Source organism: Mastomys coucha, unplaced genomic scaffold, assembly GCF_008632895.1.
Source record: "Mastomys coucha isolate ucsf_1 unplaced genomic scaffold, UCSF_Mcou_1 pScaffold22, whole genome shotgun sequence".
Taxonomy (NCBI): Eukaryota; Metazoa; Chordata; class Mammalia; order Rodentia; family Muridae; genus Mastomys; species Mastomys coucha.
The window spans coordinates 231462755-231476611 of NW_022196905.1; the positions used below are offsets into that span (position 1 = coordinate 231462755).

The 13857-nt window shown below is 44.1% G+C and overlaps 1 protein-coding gene across 1 annotated transcript in view; it reads right to left on the minus strand.

Moving 5' to 3' along the window:
- The window catches only part of LOC116067860, a 104369-nt gene that overhangs the window by 24103 nt on the left and 66409 nt on the right, over nt 1-13857 (minus strand). The window contains exons 28-31 of the mRNA XM_031336871.1: nt 8800-8924; nt 5643-5847; nt 2855-2999; nt 264-397 (exon numbers count right to left, since the gene is read on the minus strand). Coding sequence (XP_031192731.1) covers nt 264-397; nt 2855-2999; nt 5643-5847; nt 8800-8924 — 609 coding nt within the window. The remainder of the gene's footprint in view (nt 1-263; nt 398-2854; nt 3000-5642; nt 5848-8799; nt 8925-13857) is intronic.

The window sequence follows — 13857 nt, forward strand, 5'->3', positions numbered from 1 at the left end:
AAAAAAAAAAAAAAAAGCTGCTAGGCTTTGAAAGATGAATGAGTTTAAAAGCGGGTCTTCCAGAAAGAGAGAACAGTAAACACAAAAGCCCAGAGCACAAGTGTGGTTGAGGAGAGAGAAGACTGGCAGGGACCAAACTGAAGAAACATAGATGATTTAAGGAGCTCATCACAGATCTCCCAGAGGATGAAATTACCAGGGATGAACCCTGATGTCCTGACAAGGGAATGTTAGCGCAATCTGAAAAGGGTCTGTCATCTTACCTGAGAAATCCCCAGATGCCCAGGCGGTATTGAATGACTACTACCACTACTTTTTCATGGGTAGACAGGGCCAGTCCATCAAAAGTTGATGCTCCACCAGATAGTAAACCACCTCCATGGACCCATACCATCACCTGCACAGGCAGCAAAGAACAGTGCAGGTTATAAGAAGTAGAGAAATAATATTTGATGTCTTAAATATTTCTTGGTTATGACTAAAGAAGCCATTATCTAAAGCCTATGAGTGCCCATTATGGCTACAAAAGATGTGTGTGTGTGTGTGTGTGTGTGTGTGTGTGTGTGTGTGTGTGTGTTTAGCCTTCCTAACTCCCTAAGTTTGGTCTCAGATCACAATCCCACTCAAGGCAGCCTAGTTACTTATTGCTCTTCCCCTTCTCTCAAGTCTCAAGGACCATGTCTTTCAATAGTTCTTCCCACTGCAAATATCATCATGTGCCAGCAAAAGACACGGATGTCATTTTCTCCCCAACACACTACCTCTCTCATGTCTGGACATAATATCTCAGTTCAGCGGTGAGTTAACCTTCCCAGTGACTGAAATATTATCTCAAGAAATACACATGTCCCCAAAAAGTACCTCCTCCTAATGTGTTTGCCCACACCTTTCTATCTCCCAAGCCTAACTACCAACTTCATTCCCGAGAAGTCTTTACACATTGACTTTACCTGAGAGCCTATGGCCCACCAGGCACTGCCATATAGATTAAGGATCAGGAGCCAAGGGAGTACAATTTCTGATTATTGGCTCCTGGAGATCACATTTCAAGGAAGAACTGAAAAGATAAAATACTATAACATTGCTAATAAAAGAACTAACAAACTATAAAGTAATTACTGTTTAAAATATTAAAAAATAACCTATTCATGTAATAGATAGGCAATCAATCTGCTTGAGGTGCCACAGAGCATGAGAGACACAGGTAAGACTTGATCAGAGCCCACACATTGAATTCCTAACTCCTGTAGCCCATAGCTACACCTCAGTGAGTTAGCAGTCAGGCAACGAGGGTAGAAGGCAGATGTTCTTCCTGCCTTGTGTGTGCTCATTCAGGACTGAAGCATATCTTGAAAGTCACTTCTGGGTACACGTGGAACAGTGTACCCTCTGAAGAAACAGAGGCTGAGGAAGTAAGAAATAACCCAGTCTCTCACCTTCCTAAAAGCACATCCAGGATTAATCCAGACCCTGTGCCCTAGGACTTGTATTCATAGCTGAAGCCCCTCCTGCCTTTAGATTCCCATATTCCCTGTTTCTTTCTCTTGGATCCCCTGCCACCTTGAGGGAAGGTCTGAAGCAAGATCATCTCAGAGTGAAGACCAGCAAAGGCTGACGGGCAATGACAGACTGAAGAATCTATTACATTTTATCTTCTGTCCGAAGGGTCACTTTCTCCAGATGCCCACCTCTATCCTGTGAACTATAACTAGCAGCCTGCCTCATACTCTACCCTGTGACCTGTAACTAGTAATGTGCCCCACTCTATATCTCATGACCTATAACTAGTAGCATGCTCCATCCTCTATCCTGAGACCTGTAACTAGCAGCCTGACTCACTCTCTATCCTGTAACCTGTAACTAGCAACATGCCTCCCTTTCTATCCTGTGACCTCTAACTAGCAGCATGCCTCCCTTTCTATCCTGTGACCTCTAACTAGCAGCATGCCTCCCTTTCTATCCTGTGACCTCTAACTAGCAGCATGCTCTATCCTCTATCCTGTGACCTGTGACTTGCAGCATGCTCTATCCTCTATCCTGTGACCTGTGACTTGCAGCCTGACCCACTCTCTATCTTGTAACCTGTAACTAGCAGCATGCCCCGTCCTCATCCTGTGACTGTGACCTGTAACTAGCAGTCTGCCCATCTTTGGGCCTTTGTTTATATGGAAATGCTGAGTCACTGAGCCATCACTTCTTGCCAAAGGCAACCAAGGAGAGAAACAAATTATAGCAAAGTCCCAGATGTTTGGCAAAGGAAATGCTTCTGGGACTGTCCCAGTCTGCATCCCACATACCTTCATCATGGGACCATGAAAGCGTTCACAGATGGACCCCGGTATACTTGGAAGACTACACATTTGTTCCAAGTCCATATTAAAAAGCACTGTTTGAAGGTCAGAGGACCCAAATTCTTGGTCCATCAACCCTAATTTATAGATCCCCTCCATCTTTGCCTTATTTTCTCTATCCATAAAAATGGGGCTACGTGGATGTTGGGTCATGAATTCTTTCCACTCCTGACTTTACTGGAAATTATGTCTTAATTCCCCAGGGTTCAGATTCTCAAAACAGCAATTAAGAGAACAAACATTGCTTTCCTAATGTCCATTGTAAGAAAGCATACAAGAATTAAGATGTGTTTAGCAGATATACTGCATTCTCCCACATATCCCTAGCATCATTGGGGATAACTGAAGTACCCTAACCCTATTTTTCTGTAGTCAAGAGAAGTCAGTCAGAGGCATGGCTAACAATACCTATACTGCTAGAATACTTCATCCCCTCTAAACTGCACTGGAAGATCCAGGATGCTTAAGCTTCTGGGTGCTCACTTCTATTTTGAGGTACTTACCGGCAGCCTGTCTGTGCTTGTCAGGTCAGTAGGGGAGTAAATATTTAAGTAAAGGCAGTCTTCAGAATACTCAAGAGGAACATTTTCTAGTTGGTTAGTAAAGACGTCGGAGAGCACTGGCCCCACTCCTGTAATTTGGGAGCACCTGCAAAGGGGAGAAGGAAGAACCCTGAGATTCAAACAAACAAATGAAACCCAGGGAAGGCCTTCTATTATTTGGTTTAAGCTCACAAGCTGAATTTCCATTACTAGGCCTGAGACCCTGGTGTGGATAGGAAGCTAATCTGGGAGTCCTAGTAAGAATTCTGAGATTCCATGAAGACCATGAGAGGCACTGACCCCCATTACAGTCAAACAGCAGATCCAAAGGGGATCTAACGTCAACTCAACCCCTTGTGTTTGTTGTGAAACAGTAATCATATCTACACAGGTAACTGCTGAGGAATGGGTACCCATCAGATCTAGTGAGGCAAAATCTCCAGCATCTGCTTCATACAGGTACTGAGGTAGCCTGGTGTCAGGTCCAGCTGCTCTTAGTGTGGTAGGCATCTGTCTCCTCCAAGTAGGGACAGTCTCTTCCCCTGGGACATGATTCCAGGCTTAAATCCCTGGGAAGATTGGTCATGCAGTCCTAGAATTCTCCTTCTGTGTGCTCAGGGGCCATCTAGTCTGGAAAGCCTCAGGGCCCTTGTAGCTCTTAGGGACTCACAGCAAGCCTGGGTCAAAGTGCCCTCTACTGCTGAGATGTGCGCAGTTATCACAGGCTTAAAGGAACACAGCACCTAAACTACCTAAATCTGGAGAATTCAGGTACAAAGGGGATTGCAGGGACTACCTGGGCCTTCAATGTGTAGACATTGTACAGTGACCACAAGCATCAGGAACATCCATCCACAGCAACATAGCCTCAATAAACATACAAAGTAAGGCACCAGAGACTGACCCCCAGATGACAAGGATGTGTGATGTCACCACAGACTGACCCCCGGATGACAAGGACGTGTGATCTCCCAGAGCTCTACCTCCAAATAGCTGTTTTCTGTTCTTAAGGCAGAACAACAGACTTCAAAGAAACACAAAAAAGTGGTTCATAAATTCATCATAGAAATGTTTTCTTTTGGGGTGGGAGAAGTAAAGTTGTCTATGTGGAAATATCTCTAATTGCTTGTCATTAAGCAGATACAGAGGGTGTCCTCACCACAAAAACTGAACATTGAGATTCAATGTTTAAAAAAATCAAACAGGAAGGCTGAAAAGTACAAAGAATGCAGTGGAAAAAGAGGCAACAGCAAATGAACCAGAGAGCAGATGAGTGTACTCAGAGGGCCAGCTAGCTCATGCTTCTTCTCTCTCTTTTTTGGGGGTGGGGTAGGGGAGTCATTTTTATAGTGCTAAGAGCTTTTCAACTTGCTAAGCAAACAGTTTACCACTGAGCTGTAACCACCACCCCAGGCAGTTTATTTGAAAGTACACAGAGTAAGAAAAGAACAGGAATGTAGGAAGACAGCTTACAGACCCCATTAGGAACATCAAAAGAGCAAACATGGCAGTTATTGGGGAGAGTCAAAGACAAAAAACAGGGAAGCTTACTCAAAGAGGGTAACAGAGATTGCTGCAGCCGGGTGGGAGATACTAAGATCCAGATAACCATCCAGATATAAGGTCAAAGGTCACATGTTTGATCAAACCCAATAAAGTCACCTATGACGTACTATAAATCCAACAGTCAAAGATAAAATGGAAGAAACGAGTGAGAAGATTAAGTAACACATAAAGGATTGCTACCAGCTCTCCCATACAAGAAATTCTAGAGTGTTTCAGATAGAAGACAGCATGGAAGAGGGTTGTTAGCCTTCGTTGGTAGAAATAAACACAGAAACAACTGCAATTGCCTTAGCACTGCAATTGTGCTGAGGATTCACACCTATCTGCAAACTGACAAAGCTATTTTATCTCATGAAAGATAGTATTCATTGAGTTTGTTAATGATAGCCAAGACAAAGATGTGTGCTCTGGCATCAAAAATTCAAAATGGAAGAAAAAAGTTTACATGTAGAGCATTACTTTTCCTATTGGTTAATGGTGGGGTCTTGCCAATTTAATACTGTAAGTACGGGGTGTTTGTTGTAACCTCCACAGTGACTACAGGGCAGAAGCTTATCATAGCGACACTAAAAATAAAGTCAAAGGATCAAAGAAGACTACCTGAAAAAAACCACCTACTACCAAGAAAGATAGAGAGGGGGAAGAAAGGAAGGATGGGATGTGGGAACACTGGGTGCCTTTCTTGTGAGGTCATCTGGGTCCTGGGACTGTGCTCAGCTCACTACATCTCACCCCCAACACCAGCAGCTTCCACCATGAAAAGTTCAAGACAGGAGAAGAGACATGATCCCCATGTCATATCTCCTTATCAGCATTTTTATCCAATGAGTGAAACACCAATCGTTCTTACCTATTACACAATTCATTTTCTTGCTTTGGAATTAGTTATACTATCCCTGCTCCTAACATACAAACTCTACAAAGATAGGAGAACATTATTCTGCTGACTGGTGCATTATTAGAACCTAGAATACGTCTGGAATATAACAGGTATTCAATAAATACATGTTTGAGAAAAGACTCTAGACACTCTGACAGTTATGGGACATTTTTGGGATCTTAGAGTATGTTAAGGATACATACACAAAGTCTAATCAATCAGAGATCTGCCTCAACTCTTTCCAACTGTTTTCTGAGGCAGATATCTTATGGAAAGAGACCCAGGCCCACCCCAGTAGCTTACATAGGCGGGTAGGTGGTTGCATTCTTCACAAAGCTCCAGGGCTCTGCAGGCTGTGGTGGAGCAAACCTCAGGGATCCAAGAGGGGGCTTGGCAAAGGGGACTCCCAGGAAGACGGCCACAGGCTGTGTGAATCCTTTTAAGCTGATGTACTTCCCCAGGACTTTCCCATGAACAGTGTGCACCACGGGTGGTGAAGATGGGTGTCCTGATGAAAATGGAGTCAAAATAAGAACATACCAGAGTGAATGTCTTACAGCTGAATTCAAGGGGGGGAGGTGTTTACTATTTTTAGATATATGGTCATGAGTAAGCTACCATAGCCATGTAGACATCAATTGTTTTTAATATAGAATTATGGTGAGAAAAATCATCCTTCCCAATTCAGAGGGATACCAGAAGGGGTAAACCTGAACTGGAGGCAGAAAGCTACCCATGCCATGGAGACTGGGAGACAGCCCACACAGTGAAGTGTTGGATGCTGGTGTTAGATGTTGGGCTAGAGGACGAAGGAGAAGTGGCCCCTTACTCCTTATCTCTTATTACTTATGCCCCTCACCACTGAAATGACCAGGAAAGGAACCAAAGTCCATCAGGAGGAGGAGGCAGAGAGATTGTGAGAAAGAAGGAGGAACAGGGTAAGAGGAAGCTAGTTTGCATCGTTCTTTGGAGCTCAAGGGGCTGCCCTCAGGTGCCTAGTGCCTGACTCTGAGTGACTTAGTTGGATAGGCAGTAGGCTATAAGAACCCCACATTAGATGAGGCTGGGGTACAGGCTCTGGATTAGTTGAACCCTGTGAGTGTCAGCATCTCCAGATTAACAAGGCTTCGTATTTGAAAGGCTCAAATACAGAAAAGACAATCCATGTTTATTACAGGACAGCTCAGGACTTCCATGCCATTTGATGTGACTCATTAGCAAGACTCATTATGGTGTTTATTACCCCGGTGTCACCCGCCAAACTGTGTCTTGTTTAATTTCTGTCATCTGAATCCAGAACCATTATTTAGCCATGAGAGCCCTGGCAACCCCCACTATATCTAGGATTCTGTCTCCTTTCTGTCCCCAAGACACTGTGGCAGATCTGAAAGGAGATGTAAGGCAGAGTGAGAACGGACGAATCTGAAACACATTGTCTTGTTGCTGGTTACCCGAACAACATCACCTCAACCCTTCTTCGGGAAGTCCATTCAGGATTCTCTCAATCCCTTGGTGTCTTCATCTGTAATGTGGCCATGTCAGTGCCTACTTAGTCAGGCTTCTTTGAGAAGGACTAGAAGGTGCATGGAATATACACCTAGCACACAGTAAATGTTCCATATGTGTACCTCCCATCTGATAAATAACCTTTGTATTTCTTTTTATATTTTCTCATCTCAACCATCCACTTTCCACCTTCTGGCTACTGGCTTCTACCCACTTCGGGTGGCAGAAGAGCATCACTGAGCTAACATGGACAACAACTAGTGATCTTGGCTCAGACATTGCCCTCACACTCTTCCAGCACCTCCTCCATGTCTCCCTGGACTTCCATGGTACTTTGTTTGCCCCCCCTCCTGTGACCACTCTAGTGCATGATCTCAGTTGGGACTGTTTCCATTGCTTGGAATGGACCCTGATCTCTTTTGCAATATGGTTTCTTATAAAGATCTTCCAGGGCTATTGGCTGTTCTCTTTGGTAAGACCAATCTTGAGTCATTATTTATTTCTGACCATACACTTGAGTGGAGATGTTGACATATTGTTTGTACTCAATGGCAATAGTTGGAGAATGAGAGACTAGAATCATGTTCTGAGAGAGATGCTCTGAGATACTGACCCCCTGAAGCCACACAAGAGAACATATGATTCATGACCATGATCAAGAATGGCAACGTCCTTCAGCATCAGGACAGATGGTTAGTCTGGCTTTGTATAGAGCCAAACCAAGGAGGACCAAGGCATGAGTGAAGCTGTAGGGAGTCCGGGAAGAACTGTATATGCCACAAGAATGGAGCTCACAGGCTAGCCTAGCTGAGATGACTATGTTAAGAACTACCAGCAGAATATTCTTGACTTCAGAATGGTCCCTGTTGTTAACTTGACCACTAGGCAAACCTCAGTCCTTTATCTAGGGATTTGAGATCCTCCACATCATGCATCTGTACATTTCAGGACACCCCCCCCCCATTTCCTATGGTCTCTACTTAGCAGTATTTGTAGCCCACTCATTCTTCCCAGCCAGGGCTTGTATCTTGGCATCTGAATCTCTGAACTCTTCTCTTTCATGTATGCAGCTAATTTCTACCCTCCCCTCATTTACTTATTCCCACATTACACTTCTCAGCTCCCCCTGGTGATCTGAAGGCCTCACTCCCTCCTCCAACTCCTTGCAGCTCTTTCCCATTCCCTCTCTCATCTAGGTGTGTCTGTGGTCCTGCTCCTACAAGGTCAGGCTCCTGAGTCTAAGGGCTACCACTTATTCCCCTTCTCATCCAACATACAGCCCAGTACTAACATCTCTTGGGGACTGAGAAATAAACTATATTCTCAGTAGCCACTGGCTCTTAACATGTTGGCTTGACCTCACATAAATTTTTATTAATACACCCTTTAAAAACACCACCCCTTTAAATCCATCCATTCATTGTGCTTCTATGCCTTATACTATGCTAAGAGCTATAAAATCAACCACCTATGCCTATGTCATTCTCAGTATAGCCCAGTAAGGAAGGTTCTTTTGTTTTCAGATTCATCCCTCGGACACTGCAAAGTTGAAGTCTCTTTCCCAAAGTCACAAGGAAGAGCTGAGCTAGGCTCTAGCCTTGCACATTGGCTCCCAACTCAATGCTATTAAAACTCTACTGAGCCTCTCTCTCTATCTGACCAGAGATGGAGTAAGACCCGGGAGATAGCTAGGGGCTCTCTTAACTCATGCTAGCTCAATGTCCTCTTAGCACCTGCAGCTGCGGTATCATCATGGTTTTCTTTCCTTACATCTCTCTGATGGGAGGAGCTTGCTGGGTTCTTCTGCTCCAAGCCCTTTTTGAAATTGTGCTGGTGATCCCTGATACAGAATGGAACATGGAGTCTCTTCTCTTCATACACATTTACACTCCCTTTTGCCCAGGTTTAGGAGCTTCAAAAGAGCTGCAAGTGTTTGTATTTTGGAAGAACTCACCAAACGCCATGCAAGTGTTGAGAGAAGCCAGAGCCAGAGCAAAGAGCCACATGGTAGAAGGGCAGTTTCTCTGGGGCCCTGTGACGGGGTCTCGCTGCTCTTCTGAAGGGCTTTGTATAACCCTTCTAAGATTGTGAGGCCTTGATACTACACCCATTCATGTGTAGTCCAGTGGCCTAATCATGAGATGACAAGGTACTCTCCCTGTTCCACAGAACTCCCTGGAATCTGATGACAACCCAAGCTAGACCCAGCCTCAGTTCAAGCTCTTATAATTGGTTCCAGACTCAACTATCAGATTACAGGTGATCTCAAGCTTGTATAACAACTTCTTACATAAGGTCTCTCCCTGTGGCAATCTAACCTCAATCCACCTTGAGCTTTTCAAAGGCATCTTCAGATAGGGTTCAGCTTTGGTCTGAGACCCTCAGGAAAGGCTGGAAATTTTAGAGCAATGCACAGCTCCAGAGCTGCTGTCTTGGGAGGTTAGCACACATCTACAACTTCTCTCTGCTGGTGGCTCAGAAAACTCAGTATTCTCAAGTCTGAAAGTGAAGTTAAATTGTGTGTAGTTCCCTTTCTGAAACCTAAACTAGGTTCCCATGCTCATGTCAAGTGGCCAGCCCATCTTCAATCTACCTCTATACTCGGAGAACTCACTACTTTTAAACATGTTTGGGACAAATGTTTCTATGCTAAATCAACTCCATCTCTTCACAGTATTCATCATTTAACAGACATATGCCAAAATGTATTTTTTCTCCATAGTAAAATAAAATGCAAAGATTTGAAATTAGAAACTTGTGGGTCTTCAGTCTCTGATGCTTGTAAAACACATCTTCTCACCTTTCCCTTCTTCCACATGTTCCAGAGAAAACAGCCAGCCCAGTTGATGATACTGGTTTCTAATTTTTGATTTAAGGCAGGGTTTCGTGCATGGCCGGCCTTGAATTTCTGATTCTCCTGTCTCTACTTCCTAGATGAGACTACAAACACACACCACCACACTGAGGCTTTGTTTCTAGTGTGTCTTTGTGTTAAGGCTTCTAGTCTTGTGTGGATCTGCACCATCTCAGCCACACCAGCAGCCTCTCTGGTGCTCTGAAGGAAAACATATTCTTTTATGCCTATGCTGCCCTCTGCTGGACACTGGGAAATACTCAGGACGGTGAGACTTTGCTGTTGGTTCTGGTGGATGTCAAGGAACAAGGGAACAAGACCAGTGCTGGTCGTGGTTAGGGAAAGCTTTCTCAGTAGATAAATAAATAAAATCCTAATGTGGTGGAAAATAGAACAAGCTGTTGCTTGAAGAACTGAGGAAGCCCTTCAGGGACATGTGCGTGCAGGATTTAGGAGTGGCTGACAGGGCCTGGCCTGGGACTCACTCCATCTCCTGGAAATGTGGGGACACCTTAAATCACACTGAAAGATGAAGGTATCATCTTTAAAGTTGTTAGTTAAAGTGCATCTCCAATGCCAAGGACATTAAAGCAGTGATTTGGAGAAGTTTTCAGGAACTTAGGCCGTATGTATACTACTCTCTTCAGACAGTGATCTTCAACAAGAAGTTTGGATCAGAATGCCTAAGTAAATAGATGTACAGATCGCATTCATGAAGGTTCCAGCCAGCTGGAATGGACTCTGCCCTAGCCATTGGGATTCTGGGAAAACCTCCAAAGAATCCTTCAACTTTTAGCTAGTAGAAAAATATTAAGATAAACAAGGAAACAGAAAACTGGATGGCAAGTGTAATTTCTAGCTGAGTACCTAGTAAGACATGTGTGAAAAAGAGAACCACACCCAGGATTCCTAGGGCTGTGAACAGCATGCGTACTACAGCTGTATACGTGGGCTTCTTGGCTTTCCATCATGTGTCTTGGTGTTGTTCCTAGGACCATAAAGCTGCCTTCAATCATGTGTAAACGGGAGAACATACACACATAACTCACATTCTTTTGCTCTGGGCAGTTCTGACCACGCTATACCACCTTCCATTGGTCCCATGGGCTACCTTATTCTTTCCCTAGAGCCCTGCTGCTGGATATTGCCAATGGGTGGACTCTGGCCTATCTCCTCTCTCGCCTCCATGCCAATCTTGAATACTTCCCAAAATCACAGCAGCACAAAAATTTGTCTTGGGATGTGTGTGTGTGTGTGTGTGTGTGTGTGTGTGTGTGTGTGTGTGTGTGTTTAGGGGGAGATAGCAAAGATACCATCAAATCCTGTATGATTATGGTTGTATGTGCACACTGAAGACTGTCATGTCTTATTGGAGAATGGACCCTATTTTTATTCTATAATGCTATTTCTTACAATATCTATTAAAATGATATTCATGTATCCCCCACATGTCCTTTCAGTATCTGTTTGGTATTCTTGTCTCCTGCATTTGGATTATCTCTCTGTATTTTTCCAGTGTGTGTATGTCTCCATTGGGAGTGAATATTAACCACAACTTCCCTCCCCCAAAGACATTGCAGTCATGTAACATGCAGAGTGGAGGTCTTACCCACAGTGTCTGGGACAGGACAAAGCTTTCAGTCAGGAAGGAATGGCCACTGGCTTAGGACTGTTGTAGTTGGGGGTGGAGCCAGGGTGAGCTTGTGAGGCTTGGATCTTACCCTGGCACCAGGACAGGAAGTGCCCAGGCTTTCTAATCAGCTTCTCCAGATATGGAGCCAGAGGGGAAGGCGACAGGTGAGGCTTAAAAACCGCCGGCATTCAGAAGTTGCAAAGTGGAGTCAGACTCTGTGTTAGTCAGCACATAATTGGGTTTGGGCTTTAAAATCCAGTCTCAAGACCATTGTTAACTAATATGCTTAATATGTTTATTTAGCAAAATTATTCACAAGGTGAATACAACTCACTACTTTCAAGAACATTCACTTATTCCTTGCGCCATTTTCCAAGTCTGCTTGCTTTGAGAGTGATAAGTTCATTTTATCTCCAAAACTCAAATACTATGAAAACCTCTTCTTAAGAAGGAGACCCAGCCGGGCAGTGATGGCGCATGCCTTTAATCCCAGCACTTGGGAGTGGCAGGAGGATTTCTGAGTTCGAGGCCAACCTCGTCTACGGAGTGAGTTCCAGGACAGCCACAGCCAGGACTATACAGAGAAACCCTGTCTCGAAAAAAGAAAAAAAACAAACAAAAAAAATAAGAAGAGGACACAACTATACCACTCTTGGGCATATACCCAGAAGATGCTCCAACAGGTAATAAGGACACATGCTCCACTATGTTCATAGCAGCCTTATTTATAATAGTCAGAAACTGGAAACAACCCAGATGTCCCTCAACAGAGGAATGGATATAGAAGATGTGGTACATCTACATAATGGAGTACTACTCAGCTATTAAAAACAATGAATTTATAAAATTCTTAGGTAAATGGATGGATCTGGAGAATATCATCTTGAGTGAGGTAACCCAATCACAAAAGAACACACATGTTATGTACTCTCTGATAAGTGGATATTAGTCCAGAAACTCAGGATATCCAAAATACAATCCATAAACCACAAGAAACTCAAGAAGGAGGAAGACCAAAGTGTGGATACTTCATTCCTTCTTAGAATGGGGAAAAAATAGCCATGGAAGGAGTTGCAGAGACAAACTCTGGAGCAGAGACTGAAGGAAGGACAATCCAGAGACTGCTCCACCTGGGAATCCTTCCCATATTCAATCATCAAAACCAGACACTATTGTGGATGCCAGCAAGTGCTGGCTGACAGGAACCTGATATAGCTGTCTCCTGAGAGGTTCTGCCAGTACCTGCCTGACTAATACAGAAGTAGAGGCTCATAGCTATCCATTGGACTGAGTACAAGGTCCCCAATGAAGGAGCTAGAGAAAGGACCCAAGAAGCTGAAGAGGTTTTGAAGCCCCTTACGACGAACAACAATATGAACTAACTAGTACCCTCAGAGCTCCCAGGGACTAAACCACCAGCCAAAGAGTACACATGGTGGGACTCATGGATCCCGCATCATATGTATAGCAGAGGCTGGCTTAGTCTGTCATCCAGGCCTTTGGTCCTGTGAAGGTTCTATGCCCCAGTGTAGGGAAATGCCAGGGCCAGGAATCAGGAGAGAGTGGGTTGGTGAGCAGGGAGAGGCGGGGAGAGAACAGGGTACCCCCCGCCCCCCGAGGGTAAACTGGAAGAGGAGATACATTTGAAATGTAAATAAAGAAAATATCTAATAAAAAAAAAAGAAATCTAATGCCTGGCACTACAAAAAAAGAATTTAGGTATGGAGTAGTCACATCTTTTGATATAATACACTGTATCTTCAAGCCGAGTTTTATAAATTACAGGAAGCTGAATAATTGCCTGTTACTATTTGTTATTCTCTCTTATCTTTGTCCTATTTTTCCAGGTCCTTCCAGTCTCTTCACCTGACCCTCTCAGAGAGTCTCTCTCCGTACTTTCACTTTCCACTACAAATAGACTTCTGGTAGATGGTACCTTGTATCTGCTGATGAAGTGGCTGGATCTGGGAGCAGTCTCTGTAGCTCTCATCTAGTCCTTACCTTAGTGAGCCTTCGTGTCCCCAGTCTTGGATTTGGGGTCTTCTCAGTAATCCTGCCTCTCCCAGACACCAATAGATCCTTAATGCCTTCACCCAGGACTGTGTCCTGCACTCCACATAGGGAAAGTAGAACATCAGAGCTCTGTTTGCCTGGCCTCAATGGGTCTTCACAAGAGCTCTGGGAAGAGAGGCTCCCATGCTATTTTTGCGGATGTAGCAGGATTTTGTTTCTTCATGTAAAAGAGTTTGTACAGTATTGTGTGCTTGGACCCACAGAGACAGGCTTTGTCCAGCCTTGCTATTCATTGTCATTCTTACTAATGAACACCTGGCTGACATCAGTGAAGAAGTCTGTGATGGGTGCAAAGTCCTCTTTGGGTTTGTGGTTCTCAGGGGATTTATACTCCTACTCTTGTCTACTTGTGGTGATTAGAATGGCAGTGTGACAATGTTGTCTACTTGGAGGTGAATCATGAGGTAATAATCACATCCTACCTCTCCTCCAATCAGCTATCTTCCCTCAGA